This window comes from Pezoporus occidentalis, unplaced genomic scaffold (assembly GCF_034315485.1).
Source record: "Pezoporus occidentalis ecotype Australia unplaced genomic scaffold, CSIRO_AGI_Poc_V1 ctg40, whole genome shotgun sequence".
Taxonomy (NCBI): domain Eukaryota; kingdom Metazoa; phylum Chordata; class Aves; order Psittaciformes; family Psittacidae; genus Pezoporus; species Pezoporus occidentalis.
This window is the reverse complement of record NW_026915725.1, coordinates 784,613-799,287: the sequence shown is the minus strand read 5'-3', so window position 1 is coordinate 799,287 and position 14,675 is coordinate 784,613. Positions and strand designations below refer to the sequence as shown.

Genomic DNA, 14,675 nt, shown 5'->3' with positions numbered 1-14,675 from the left:
CCAGCAGCCCTGGATGAAGTTTTAAGGGCTGTCACAGAATTAAGGGAAAGAAACCACAGACTCAGGTTCAATAAACAGAAGTCAACCTCACTGCATTTCCAAAAGCTCACAGCCGGGGCAGTGGCACATCTGCCGGGTTTTGACAGTGTGGGAGAGAAGGTTGGCCAAGGACTGAGAGCCAGCAGTGGGCTGGAAAAGGAGTAATGCAATTAAGGCAATGGGCAAAACAGGTGTTTGCAGCAGCTATGCAAGGCATTTATCAAAGCCAAAAGTGAGGCTGCTTCTGTAACAGATGCCAGGAATTCAGAGCACCTGAACTTTTAGCTGTGGGTTTGGAGAGGACAAGCTTTGGGACAGTTAAGTATTGACTGTAAGTATCAAGTAAGAGGCTTATTTGATGAAAGCAACTGTTTTGGTAATTCCAGCATGCTCAGTTCTGGTAGTCTAAACAGTAAAAAAAATACCTGCCTACAAAGGTAGTACTGCAGGTTTCTGTGACTGAGGCCAAACGGACAACACCACGAACAGCATGAAAGGGTACGGTGTGAGGCAATGAGAAGTATCCACTGGAAGCCAAAAGATCTCCAGACATTTGAGGCACTCCGCTGGCTGGCCTCAGGAGACAGCCATCTAACTGTTTTTAATAGCTTCCATGCCAAGTGACAAGTCATGGGGGAACATTAGTTATGACTCAGGGAACCTGAAATCTATTTCTGAGTAACAAACTGTGTTTGGAAAACTAAGGGTAGAGACATTGCACACAACTCACTTATGCAAGCAAATGTATCTATCAGCACAGAAACACAAAAGGCCTCTTGCACATAGGAACAAAATTATTATTACACTGACACCCAGCAAGTTTCTCCTGCACATTTCAGCTCTGAACCCTCTAATTTCAGACTGCAGAAACTTCAAATTTCTATGCAGGCTGGTTGTACTTCCTCTGCTGTATGTCACTCACTATTCATCCAACTCCTGCATTTAAAGGGCCAATTTCACTCTATATCCTGCCAAACCCAGGACAACTGGAAGCAGTCATTAAAGACCATCCAGTACAAATACTGATCAATGGAAACAAAAGTTTAAAAACTGCGCCCTGTGATCTACATTGAGAGCAAGTGTCAGGCAAACTCAGAACCTTAATATGTATGCTCTGTAAAAGCAATAACCAGCCTTAGATCTGCTACCTTTGACCAGTAATCACAGTCATCAACTGCAACAGAAAAAAACCCCATGACTGTTCTTGACTCTTTAGTCAACCTCCCCTTTTACTTAAAAAGGTATTTCCTTTATTAGTCAAAGGAGAATTATCTGAGACATCCCTACAGAAAGGCAGCTGGCTGCAAGACCTTTTGAAGTACTACTATGTATCTGCAGCTAGGCAATTCAATTGCTCCACAGGTATCCTACAGGTTTTTGAACAAGACTGCCTTCTGCCTTATCAGTGGAGCAGTTTTGGAGTACCACAGGATGGCACACAGCAAGAAAAGCAGCTGGAAGGGTGTTTGCACATGAAGGTATGGAATGCCTGAGAAAAGCATACAGTAAATCATCAAGTCTAGAACATGGTTTCCTTACAGAAAACAAGTTATGGACTCAGGAAGACTATGCAATCAAAGATATGTTTCAGAAGGAAACTGCATGTGGGTGTCAGACAGGGTAACATAATTCTGCCACTAGCTCTGTGCGCCTTTAAAGAAATCATTCAATTTCCTTATTAGAATGGGTCAGAAGCCTTATTTTGTTGTTCTTTATTTCCTTATAGTCTATTGTAAAGGAAAATTTTTTTTTGAGAAAATTTAGGTATGTCTTTCAAAATTGAACACGAGTAGGTATCTCCTCAGTGAAGTTTTATCTTTATAACCTCTCCTAGTATTATATGCAATCTAGTAATTCAGTCTCCTGTTAACAATCAGATGTGGCTTGTCAATATTGCTTCTCTCTTTTTTTTTGCAGCAATTTTGAAGTCACACCATTTAACCTTAAGGTGCTTTTTATTTATTAGCCATTAACATACAAAACCATGGTAAACTTAACACTGTTTCCTCAGCAGTCCTGTTCAGAGAAAAATGCCTAGATTCCTGTCTTTAAATACTTCAAGCTTTTGAATTGAGTTGGTAGCCTTGAATCTGCCTACAATACAAAAAAAAAAAATTATTTTCAAAATTAGATAATAAGAGACCACATAGTTTTGAGTTTTCTTTGCAAGCAGAAAGGCCTAAAACCTATATTGTATCAGATGACACTATGCACACTAACAGTAGCAAGTGCCCTATGAAAAGCATAGTGCCACCACTCACAACAAAGTCATTAGAGCTGGCAGCAGTAAGTTACTTTTCCCCCCAGAGAAGAGTTCTTTACCCTACAGCAATATTTACTGTTTGGCCATGACCCAGAGGGATGATGTGACATTAATGAAATTGGCAACATGACATTCTTTGAAGCATGAGTGTCTCAACAGAGGCTAATACAGGGACAAAGGCAGCAGAGGCTTAGGTTCAGGATCCCTGTCTCACTTCGGTTTTATTACAGTGAATTATTTAAAAGTTAATCCTCAAGTGGCTAACACATAAAAGGCCTTATCCTAAAGTGGAAGCAGGCACAAAATTAGGTACCCTGCCACCTTCACATCAGCATCTTGTGAATTTTTGTTTTGCTAACGCATGTATAAGCATGAGGACTGCAGGTAAGTAGGGCAGGCTGAGAAGGGTGAGAGCAAACCTCTCTTCTCTAAGCTTACTATTTGGTAAGTGTTGCCCCAATCCCTGCTTTAAGGGAGCCCTTCCAATTCCCATTTGCTTGAGAAAGATTTCTGAATGCTTAAGTCGTGTTTGAATTCCTGGGCTGGAAAGCTTATTAGTATTAATGCACTGAAATGCAAGAGGTTTACAGAAATGAAATTCAAGCTTTTTTTCTTAAAACAAAGCTGAAAAGTGATCAATCTTCATATACAATTCAAGTTTAGTTTTGAAGAACTATTAGTCCCATAAAACAAATTTGATCTAATTACAGCTATTAGGCATTTCAATTTTGCATGTATTCAACATTTTATCTGCTTTTACCATAATGCATCACTTCAATTTCCTGCATAGCTGCCATTTTACAAATTGCTGCAATTTCACCTGCCTCCTATTAAAAAAAAAAAAAAAGACTATAATTAATTCAAAAGCAAACTTCAGGGCTTTTACGCCAGCTTTCAAGCTCCCTCCTCCTTCTCCCCCCTCTTAAACTGAGGATTTTCTGTGTGAGTAATTGTATTTGACCTATTTATTTGCTGGCACACTATTTTTTTCTTTCACAAAAGAAGGGGAAGAAAAGGAAGGAAATGCTGAAGTAGCTTCTGCCTAATAATTTTAAACCAAGCTCTAGACAGGAAGGTAGGCTGTTGCATCATGACAGCTACTCTTATTTACTGAGAATGACTTCAGCTACATTCCCCTAACCCAAGAGGGTGACAGCTGAGCAACTACTTAACAGACCGGCAAAAATGCTTGCCTGTGTGTTTCTTGGAGCCATCTACACATAATATTTGTGTTGCAAAGGAAATCCTTCTCGCTAGCAGAGCAACTTTAAAACCCCTGCTCATTTTGACTGATGATAGCTTTGGCTTGAGAGGCATATATAAATAATATATATATACACGCATATTAAAAAAAGAAAAGGCAATTTCTTTTAGAGACTTCATCTGTACCTGGCCTTATACAGGCAAGGAGCAGGAAATGGAGCAGCTGGGGTAGCTTGGGGCTGCCATAGAGCTGTCAAGGCCGAAGAAGAAAGCACCTCTGCAATCCTTCAGTCATAGAAGGATAGAATCAGCTAGGTTGGAAAAGACCTTTAAGGTCATCAAGTCCAACCTTTACCCCAGGACTGCCAAGACCACCACTAACCTATGACACTAGGGGCCTCATCTTTTTCTGAACTCTTGAAGGGACAGTGATTGCTCTACAAAAGCTCTTCTGCCAAGAAGCCTCTGAAGGATGAAACAGCTCTGCCTTCCAAGGAGGTGTCTCTGTCTCCCATCAGGAGCAAACTTGCTATAGATTGCAGCTGCTTACCATCATTGCCACCCCCACCCTCATCACCTGCCCCCACAAAAATTGCTGCATGCATGTGAGACAGAGGGAGGCATGTGGAGCCCTTCTCTATGTACCAAGTACAGGCATCTGCTTTTGTGTCCCCTCTACATATGCCATGAGAAGAACCAAACACACACACAAGGAAAATGAGCTGTGAGTATGCATCGGAGGTGTACCTGCATTTGTTCAGATGGAAGATACAGGGGAAGATAGTATTTACTCTCAGGATTACTCCATATCTTTATTTTTCCCCCTAATTCTGTGAAACATTCGTATTTTTATTTGCACTTTTTATATAAGGCAATGCAGGATCACCCCTTAAAATATACTGCATGTTTTAATGACATTTTTCCTAGGATCAGTATGTGATCAAATAAAAACAGGAACAGGCTATAATCCTCTATCTTTTATTTCTCTTCCCTGTATTTTTCCTTTGTTTCTTTATCAAATCCTGCACCAGAACACAGGAAGCCTCATTAACAGCAATAAATTGTCATCTACAGATTTCAGTGTTGCATAATTTTAAATTAATACTTATATGTCAGTGTACATCTCGTACAGTGTTTTATTGACCACTGCCACAGCAGAAGACATCCAAAGACCTGCAAGTTAGTCAAACTGACAGTTGCTTCAGGCAAAACTTCACACTTCTTTTCCTCTAGAGAAACATGGTTTCTAAGGCTTTATCAGATGCGTTGCTGTCCAATTTGGAGTGAAATCTTTGGTCAAGAAAATAAGACTTAATCTGAAGCATCTTCTAAGACCATTCTGGACAAGACAGTTTGCAATTCAATTTATTGCATGCTTCCCCCTAATTTGCATGGTCAAGAGGCAACTCAAGATTCTCTGTATCATCTGCTATTTGCGATGACTTCCAACAGGACCTGATCCAGTTTCTTAAGTTGCTTTGGTTTGATTTCCTTGTGACAGCATTTGCTATGTCTAGGTTTGAAGACACATTAAACTACTTCCTTCAGAACAATGATCCATGTCACACTCTTGGAACTCAAGTAGTATGATGGTTAAAATATTTACTTATGACTTTCACTACCTCAGCTCACTTTTCTCAACAGTGTGTCCAGTAAATGTCAACACTGGTGAAAGTGTCAAATGTATGACAACCATCTGGAACTATACACCTGAGGCCTGTCTGGCAGCTTATTTTAAATGTTTGCATAACAAGTATGTCTACACAAAAAATACCAACATCACTTTTCTATTAAGTGTTTCATGCCTTCCCCAGACTTAAGCAAATCACTAAATAAAGAGACAACAGCAAGATACAATTTGTAGCTGGCTTGCAATGAGTTGGTAGTTTGGTTATTACTGAAAGCTATTTTACCTCTGAACAAACTAAGTTTTTAATACAGAATTAAACTACTAATGGTTTAAAAAAAACCCTTTATACTAACAATGTTACAGGCTCTTGCTGCCTGGAAATGGGTAAACAGCACCTCATTCCCTCCACCCCCAACAAGCATGGTCGCATTAAATAAAGACACCAGTGCTCCTAAAAGGAAATAGTCACATCAGAAAATGCAACTGCTACACCTTAACAACTACAGCGTTCATGAATCAAGCAATCTATTCTGAGCCTGCACAAGTTCAGCAAATCATCACCTTCAAGACTAACAGTAATTATTCTACTTTTTAGAAGTTTTCTACAGCACTTGACCCCTGTAGCACTTAAAAGCAGAAACCAAAATCCTGACATGGAATCTGTGGATACTCGTATTCTCTGTTCCTAGAGCTATCCCCTCAATTGCAGACTGTACTGAAAAATTAACAATTTCTCTAACCCCAGTGTTTCTATTTTACAGCACTCCATGGCATATCTCTCAGGCTTCTATATAGGGGCTGTGTTTCATCCAGTCTGGCTTAAATCATTCATATAAAACAACCCTAAGAGTTACAGGTTTAGTAAAGGTTTTGATACAAATACAAATCAAGGTAAAGGTTTTGACAGAATTAAAAAGACAATCCAAAGTCACTCCATTAATTCCTGTCCTAGAGCAGTCATGGTATAGAGCCGCTTTCTAACTTGTGCTGGAATTAAGACTCCCTCGGGGGATTTGGAGGGTTACTACAAAGCAGGAGGTACCCTGGCACTCTTGTGTTGAATAATTCTGAAAAATCTGTTCTTCATGAGCTCAGCAATTGAAAGGGCACATGAGAGGCTGATCTAGCTGCACATGTGACTGACAAGAGCACGTCAAGCTTACAGGATACATAGGTGTTGAATAAAAGCGTTCTATTGGCATTCAAGGGAAGATTGTTGTGAACTGAATATACCTGGAAGGCCTGCTCTAGGGGGATACAAAACTGATTTATAAAAAAAAAAAAAAAATGTCCAGGGAGAATTTAATTCATTTCAACTATGACCATTTCAAGGGAGGCAGAAATTAAGTTATGAAGTCTTCTATTTAGAGAATAGGAAAATAAGGCTGTCTGAAAAGCATGAATGGGAGCGAGACATCAAATGCCACAGATTTAAAATGCCAACTAGCTGACCTCTTTTCTCCTGACCATCCTCACGAAAAAAAAAACAACAAAAAAAACCACCCCATCCCACCAGCCAGTTTCCCTGTAACAGATGACTTAATTTTTCTCAATACTAAAAGAAATAAAGGGAGTGGCAGAGACAACTTAATCAGAGGAGGAAGGAGTGATAATTTTAAGTCAGTCATGCCTTTTCTGACAAGTCATTAGCCTAAGATCATGAGCCATTGTCCAGACACTGTGACTACCACTGACAGTCACAAGGTTACGGCAAACGTTGCTCAAAACCCCCATTTTGTTATTGAAATGTTTGTGCGTGGGAGCGTATCAAACCCACAATCCTTGCTAGCACAAACAAATTAAACATTTTAATGCCCCAACCCTATCTCCTGATCTGTGTTATTTAGAATCCTCAAGTGTCCAAGTATTCTTACCTTTACGCCATGGCCAACATCATCCAGCACCGTGTAGTCTATAGGTTTTCGAATATACCTTACAGGACGTTCCATGTTCGCTGGCGCTATAATTTTGTGAGTTCTTGATGTGTTCTTATTGGTTGTCAAAATGCCTATCTCTCTGCGAGCGACCTTTTCTTTGTGGATGTCCACAGTCTAGATTAAAAACAAAAAAGCACAGGTTTGTTTAGGCATTTGCTGTTTTCTTTACAGAGCTATCTACATGTTTAGGTTTCACTATTAGACAAAGAACCTGAACCGAGTTAATGCTTCTGGAAGAATGCCAGTTTATTGACAAAATGAGTTTAATCTACTTGAACACTGTTTGAAGATTACATTTTAATTAAATAACCAATATTAATAATAAAATTAAAATTATACATTACTGCTTTGACACTCTAAGACACTATGCAGATACAGTCCTTGCAGATTAACCCTCAACATTCTTATGACCGACACTAGTCATGAATTACTCCAACCCCACAGCTGGGAAACCAGGACAGACAAGCTAAGCAATTTGCCCACACCCCCAGGGGGGACTAAGCTTGGGAAGTCTGTGCTGTAATTTCTTTCAGCAAAGTCATCAGTGCATATCAGAGTAAAAGCCTGCATAGAGAACGGCTAATTTCAGCACTGAGGCTAGTTTCAGTCACACCGTTTATAGCAGCTTTACTAAAAGAATAAAACAGAGCCTTAAAGATGCAAATAAAGGAATAAAAAAAATACACTAAGCTCCACCATTTTATTAGAAAACACTTAAAAAGACAACGGTCAGTTCAGCAGTCTGTGAAGGATCAAACTAAGATTTGTATGGCAGTCATGTGCTTTTACATGCAATATAACCACTGCTTAAACCCAGGCTGAAGGAGTACAAATCAAGCATCAGATGCCATAGGAAGTCCTACCTCTAGGAAGCCTATTTCAAGATTCAGGGACTGAATTTACTGTTTAAAGTACCTACTAGACCTCAGGATCTCATTGCAGGAGATGGTACCTGACAGAAAAAACACACTCTAAGTGACTTTGAACAAAAACAATCAAGCAACCATTCCATTTTCTAAGGAAAATGATTTTGTCCATAAGTGTCAATTCCTCAATTCCTCACAGAGACACTGTCATGGAAACAGAAAGTAAAGGTTCAGAAATAAAGAAAAGTCCTTGTTCACCAGTATGTCTCTAGAAATGTCCTAATCTAAGATGGAGATTGCGATGTGCAACATTTTGTTTAGAGAAGCAGAGTCAAAGATGAAGCACAGAATTCATTTCTATTACAATCTAGTTCTGTATGAGGCAAGATGAAGAAAGCAAGGTAAGCATCCTGGAAATTGCCATTTCTAGGAAAGCCAGCACTGAGAGTTCACTATGAAATGCCTTCAGCTGAACTGTTTTTTTCATTAATGGGTGCACACGCTCAAATAATCTTAAATATTCCTGAGCAAGTACTGAAAGAAATAAAATCCTCCTTAACAGCTTTGATACACAGCATTTCATTGTATAGATTGCAAGTGGGAACACAAGTGGAGAAGCACCTAAAAGCAGTGATATCAAGGAAGCTTGCTTTCACAGCTTATAGCTAAGTAACAGACAACTTTTAATATCACAAAAGGTGTTTTCTTCGTGTTGTGATTTAAACCCAGTCAGGCAACTCGTTCACTCACTCCCTCCCCTTCCTTCCCTCCTCCTACTCCCGGAGGGATGGAGAGGAGAATCAAAAGAATGCAACTCCCTCAGGTTGAGATAAGAACAGTTTAGTAACTAAGGTATAACACAAACCACTACTGCTACCACCAATAATAATAATGATAAAGGAAATAACAAGGGAAGAGAATACGTAACCTCATCACCAGCCGACCGATAACTCGCCCCCCAAGCCCGACCAACCACCAACCGATACATCCTCCAACCCTGCAGTCCCAGCCCTTCCGAGTAACTCTCCGTTACATCCTGGGCATGACATGCTGTGGTATGGAACACCTCTTTGGTCAGTTTGGGTCAGGTGTCCTGTCTCTGCTTCCTCCCGGCTTTCCCTCCTCCTTGGCAGAGCATGAGGCTCACAAAGTCCTTGGCCAGACCAAAATATCATTGTTATCAGCTCTGTTCCCAGGCCAAAAGCCAAAACACTGCACTGCACCAGCTACCAAGGAGGTGAAAAATGACTGCTACTGCTGAACACAGGACACTTCGGAAGCACACAGAGCAACTCAAAACACTAAGTGTATATGTCTGCACTGGCTTATTTGGAATAAGTTAACTAAATGTCCCAATAAAGCTTTGGAGCAAACTTTATTGCTCTAAATGCTCATGCTCTGAAAAAGCCCCAAAGTCAGGAACAAAAAGTACCTTTTCAAATGAGACAATCCTATACATCAAGCAGTATAAGAGATCAGCTACTGCACCTATGTTTGCTCTGGCAGCCAATTTCACAGACAACAGAAAGAAGATTTAAGAATAAGACTACCCTTATTTCTTCAGCTCTAGCTATTATTTGTTCTTTTCCTTTTAGAGACTAAAATATACATATTAGCTTTGACTTACAGTTTGCTTTCAGCAAGATCAGGAAATATTATCTGAGTGCTGTGCTATATGTTCCACTTCCTCCAAACAACATGAACCCTTTTGTTCAATGAAACTACCAGGTCTCAAACTAACTTACAGAACTCTTTGATAACACACAAACTCTTCATATTTTATAATACATGAGCATTACATAGGTGAAAAAAAAAACCAAAACTTTAGAGTCACTTACGCAAGACAGCAATATAGGAGGATGAGGAAAATGTCAATTTAAGGCAAATACTACAATGTTTTAAATAAGAGTATTTTAAAATACTACTATGCCCCTAAAAATCTATGCTTCTACTTCATTCTCACTAACCTGCTGTTCTAATGTGGTTTTACTAGCAAATTCCTTTTTTTGTTCAGTGAATGGACAAAAATACATCTTTATGCTAAGAGTTCTCTTAAGGCTCATGTGAGGAGAAAAACAGGAAACAAAACAAAGCCCTTCACAGTACAAAAACATGTATCTTCTCCTAGAAGGTAGTCCATAAAGACTGACTTTTCCTCCCTGCAATGAACAATGAAAATTCCATAAATTACCAGAGCAGAGCATAAGAAATTCCAGGAACAGATGCTTTATACATGCTTTGGAAAATTACTTAAGTAATCTTGCAACATATTCTTGTTAATGGAAAAACCCCTTAAACAGGAAAAGAGCATATATTAACTATATCAGACAGCGTAACCAAAATTAAATATAGAGCAGCTATTTGCAAAGTCTTTCCATGGATTTGCTTGGAAGCACCAAGCAAAGAGAAGGCTATCTCTATCAAAATGCAGAGCCAGCAACTTAGGGCACATGTATAAACCCTGAATGGCATGCAGGCATGCCTGTGCAAGAAACTAATTCACTGTTCAAAGCAAATGTGACTGCAGCTCTGATCACATCTGATACACTGGAAAAGCAAGGCAGTGTTTTTTCCCCCTATGCAGAACAAAGGCTCCCAGCATATGCTCTGCCCAAAGCAATATACTGCCCATCAGCATCTTGCGTCTTCATTACTTTCTCTAGATCTATGAAGACTGCATGTTATTGTTACATGATCATTAAGCAAAACAAAGCACATAAACCCAGAAATGAACGACTATTAAAATCTATTTGCTTGATGTTGATGTGGAATTTTGTTTCATCCTAGGCAATGTTTTTCACTTCCAAAAGGAAAAACCGGTAACACAAGCAGTTTTTAGCAGGATAGTATAGCTATTCAGGCAGACAACAGCCAATTCCCAAGAGAGCCAAACCACATACACCAGGTATATCCAAGACAGACCTTTCTCAAAGCTGCGGCCACACTTGGCACTTGCAGCTGTGAGTATCTGCTCTGATACAGTAAGAGGACAGCTAAACAGTAGTTAGCCTGTGATTTCATGCACAAAACGTATTTTCAACCAAAGATGGAGAGGAACAAAGCATGGTAAACTAGCTTGGGTTAACACAGGTTAACAAGCACTAGCTTGTTACTACAGCTGGGGGGCTTGGGCTAAGGTTCTTCTTTCACTGTACTTTATGGCAATGACACAGTACCACCAACAGTGGAAGAAATGATTTGTCAACTCTGAAAGTTAGAAGACAACCTCACCCCTTCCATCATTTCAGCTGTGGAAAAACTGTCCCACGAGTTCAAACAATTGAGAGATGATCTATCCAGCTCCCCACATGTACCAACCCCAGTGACAACTACAGCAGCTATTCAAACTCTGATGGCAAAGCAACAGACAACACAACTACTCCAACCCCAAGCACAGTGGCTGCACCAACCCCAACAAGATACTGCAGCCACTCCAACCAGTGATAATCACTGCAGCTAAACCAGAGGACCAATTCATGCCGATACTGGTTGCCCCTATACACAAGGGGAAAAGCAAACAAGAGGCACAAAGAGCAACCTGTACAGTGAAGAAAGATGAAGAACCAATGCACTTACTACATGGGAGAGCATCTGATCAAGAGTTATTATTATATGAATCTGAGGAAGAGGAAGAAGAGGTGACTTCTCAACCCCAGACCTCAACCAAGCCATGGAACATGCAAAAAGATTTTACCCGTCAACCAGGGGAGCACATCATCACCTGGTTGCTCCAATGCTGGGACAATGGGGCTGACGGTCACAAACTAGAAGGTAGGGAAGCTAAGCAGCTGGGATCACTTGCTAGTAACAGACCAGCTTCAAGTATGTTTGGCCTATGCTGACACAAACATGCAGCATAATTAAAAATTTGGAGGATAGGGACGGGATTCTCACTCCTAGACAACATAATCCAACTAGAAAGAGTCCAGCATTGCACTGATTTGGAGAAGTGGGAGAAGAGAGCCCTTCCAAAAGCACAACATGTTTCCTCTGGGAGGCAAATTTCAACTAAGCCACCAAACAAAGCCCTATCCATTGCAACTGGGTGCTAGGGTCCATGCCAGCTAATCCCAGAAGCGAAGTTAAGCCTGGAGGTTGAAGGAACTGTTAATGATTAGCTGCATCTGCTATCTGTCTTCTGCAAACCATATGTAAAAAAAAACAAAACACCCACAACAGTTGAACAACAGGATGTAGAGTTAAATTTTAACTGTTTGCTTCCTCAGAAGTAGCCTCAAGGCCAACTGCAGCACAGCAATGATACAGCAAATAGTTGTTCTTTCCTCTTTCTTTGTGCTGCAGATACTGCCCTATATACATGCAGTATGCAGTTCCAGGACAAACACTTCACAAGAAACAAACTGTAGTACATTTGGCAAAGCTAATCTGAAGATATCTAAATATTTTAGTAAAGCCTACATATATTGGGATATTAAAAAAGGGGGGGGGGGGGGGGACAACTTCAAGCTCTGTCAGTCTTTTTAATCCTGAACCACTGCAACTCAGATTTATAAACCAGATACTGACACAGCCATTGCTTCTCTCACTAAAAGCACATACAGACGAGAGAGCAGGGATAAAAAAGAAAATGAAAATCTCTACCAACTCAACTCAGCTAACCAGGCACTACCAACTTCAGGCTGTCCTGAAGGACAAGACAACTCACTACACCAAACCCACAGATTTACACCAATACCCTTTAGATTTCATAAAATCGTAATAGTGGTTTGGAAGGCATGATGCTCTTAGCCCTATGATTTAGTTTTAGGTAATCCTGTGAGGATCAGGGAGTTGGACTCTCTGATCCTTATAGGTCACTTCCAGCTTGAGATGATCTATGCTAAAGCCAACATTATTGAAAAACAAGTTAACAAAGAACAGTATTTCATTCATTCCAGTATCTGAGAGCAGTGAAGCTCCCTTAACCAAAGGACACTGCTGACAGTATAAAAGAATGGCATAAGTAAAAAAAAAGTAAGTCTTCTAGTCAAGGACAAGCCAACTGGAACACTAGATTTGATGTACCAAGTCAGGCAAGCAATCTGTCCAGTATGGATCTCCTTTCAGCAGAAAATGTGCCTGATGTTACACAAAATACTGGGCAAAGACAGAGCTTTCAGATTGAGCCTAGTCAATAAAACTATACAATACATGAGACCGAGTGTTGCAGAGAAAGGAGTTTAGTTTCCTTCCTCAACCTCTGGGTCAGTTGTCTGGATTCCAAGTTTACTTGTTTAGGTTTGAATAGGAAAGCTAAGATCTATTCTACTATAACGTTACAAACATTATAACAGACACCAACAAATATTTTTGAGTAAATACACATTTTCTATGAAGTACTACAAGCTCGTATACCCAGACCATAAATTGTAGCATGAACCTAAGGAAATAAAAATTCAGAAACAAACACTAAGGTGCTTTCATCATCCCTTAATAAAATGAAAAAGGAATTACAAACCCTCACTCTTTGTAATGTGTTCCTAGACTCAGCTTTAATATTAGCCTTTACTGTCATTCTCCAAAACTGCAGATTTCATTGTCTTGACATATCATTTACACAATGAGCTTCCCTGAAATGAAAAAAAACTTGAAGCTAAGAACATTAGTTCATGTTTTAGAACTACAGATTTACCCCACTGCTATTTCCATAAATAAATCATGTTTAATTAGACTTTTAAAATGAGTTATTGTTAATTGAATAACAGCACTGAAGAGATTCTGGACAACACACATCACGTAGACTACCTGCAAGAATGTCAGTCTGACCTACAAAAAGGAAATAAAATCACCACCTTTAATGAGCTCAGCCAGACAGCTAACTTCTTCAGGGAGAGCACCATTTTATGCTGTTATTCTGTGAAGGAAATTCAAAAGAAAATGTAGTATACTCCATGCAGGGAAATGTGAACATATTTATACTGCAAGAGAAATATTCTATAGGAAAGATCAATTATTCAAGGGTTCAAGGCACATCAAGCATGAAAAGCACAAGAAACTCAAGAATTTATCTACAGAAATATTTTTATAGAATCATAGAATCAACTAGGTTGGAAAAGACCTTTAAGATCATAAAGTCCAACCACTACCCCAGGACTGCCAAGACCACCACTACAGCATATCACTGACAGCCTCATCTACAAGTTTTTTAACACTTTCATGGATGGTAATTCCAACTCTTGTCCAGTAGAGTCCAAGTGCTAAGCAAGCCTGGCCTCACTGGAGATGCAGAAGCAGAGCAGCAGTGCAGCTGGCACCACCTACCCCTGTTTATAGTTATGCATGCATTCATTTCTCTCATGGAGATCTCCTCCAAGGTATGAGGCTCTGCTATTGTTGGTAATTGTAACTGCCAATTCCACTGGCTAGAAACACCAAAGCTGGGCAGTTGGGTGGGCATCTGCCTCTTTCTAGCTCTTCAGCACAGACGTTGGTTAAGTTGCCCAATGTTTGAGAAGCATACAATAAACCTGAAAGAAACTTTAACAGAAGCACTAGCCTCTTACATCAGTGACTGGTGGGGCAAATCTGTATCTAAGGTAGAAGACTGATGAAACATTTTATCATGCCCAGTTAGCCATCAGTTGTGTGAAATTCAAGTCCCTAATCAGGTTTGATTAAATCTTCATCTGAAGGTGCCATACTAGAAGCTTTATACTAGCTATCTTTCATGGCAAAAAAGGCAAGGGTTCTCCTTACTAGCTCCCCCCAAGAGACAAATTCAAGCCCCTTGGACAGTC

General features: G+C 39.9%; 1 protein-coding gene across 15 annotated transcripts in view; it reads right to left on the bottom strand.

Moving 5' to 3' along the window:
* ABI1 (abl interactor 1) overlaps positions 1-14,675 on the bottom strand; it is a 79,932-nt gene that overhangs the window by 22,387 nt on the left and 42,870 nt on the right. For all 15 annotated transcript variants that reach the window (XM_062633573.1, XM_062633577.1, XM_062633564.1 and 12 more), the window contains exon 3: positions 7,010-7,186. In XM_062633573.1, coding sequence (XP_062489557.1) covers positions 7,010-7,186 — 177 coding nt within the window. The remainder of the gene's footprint in view (positions 1-7,009; positions 7,187-14,675) is intronic.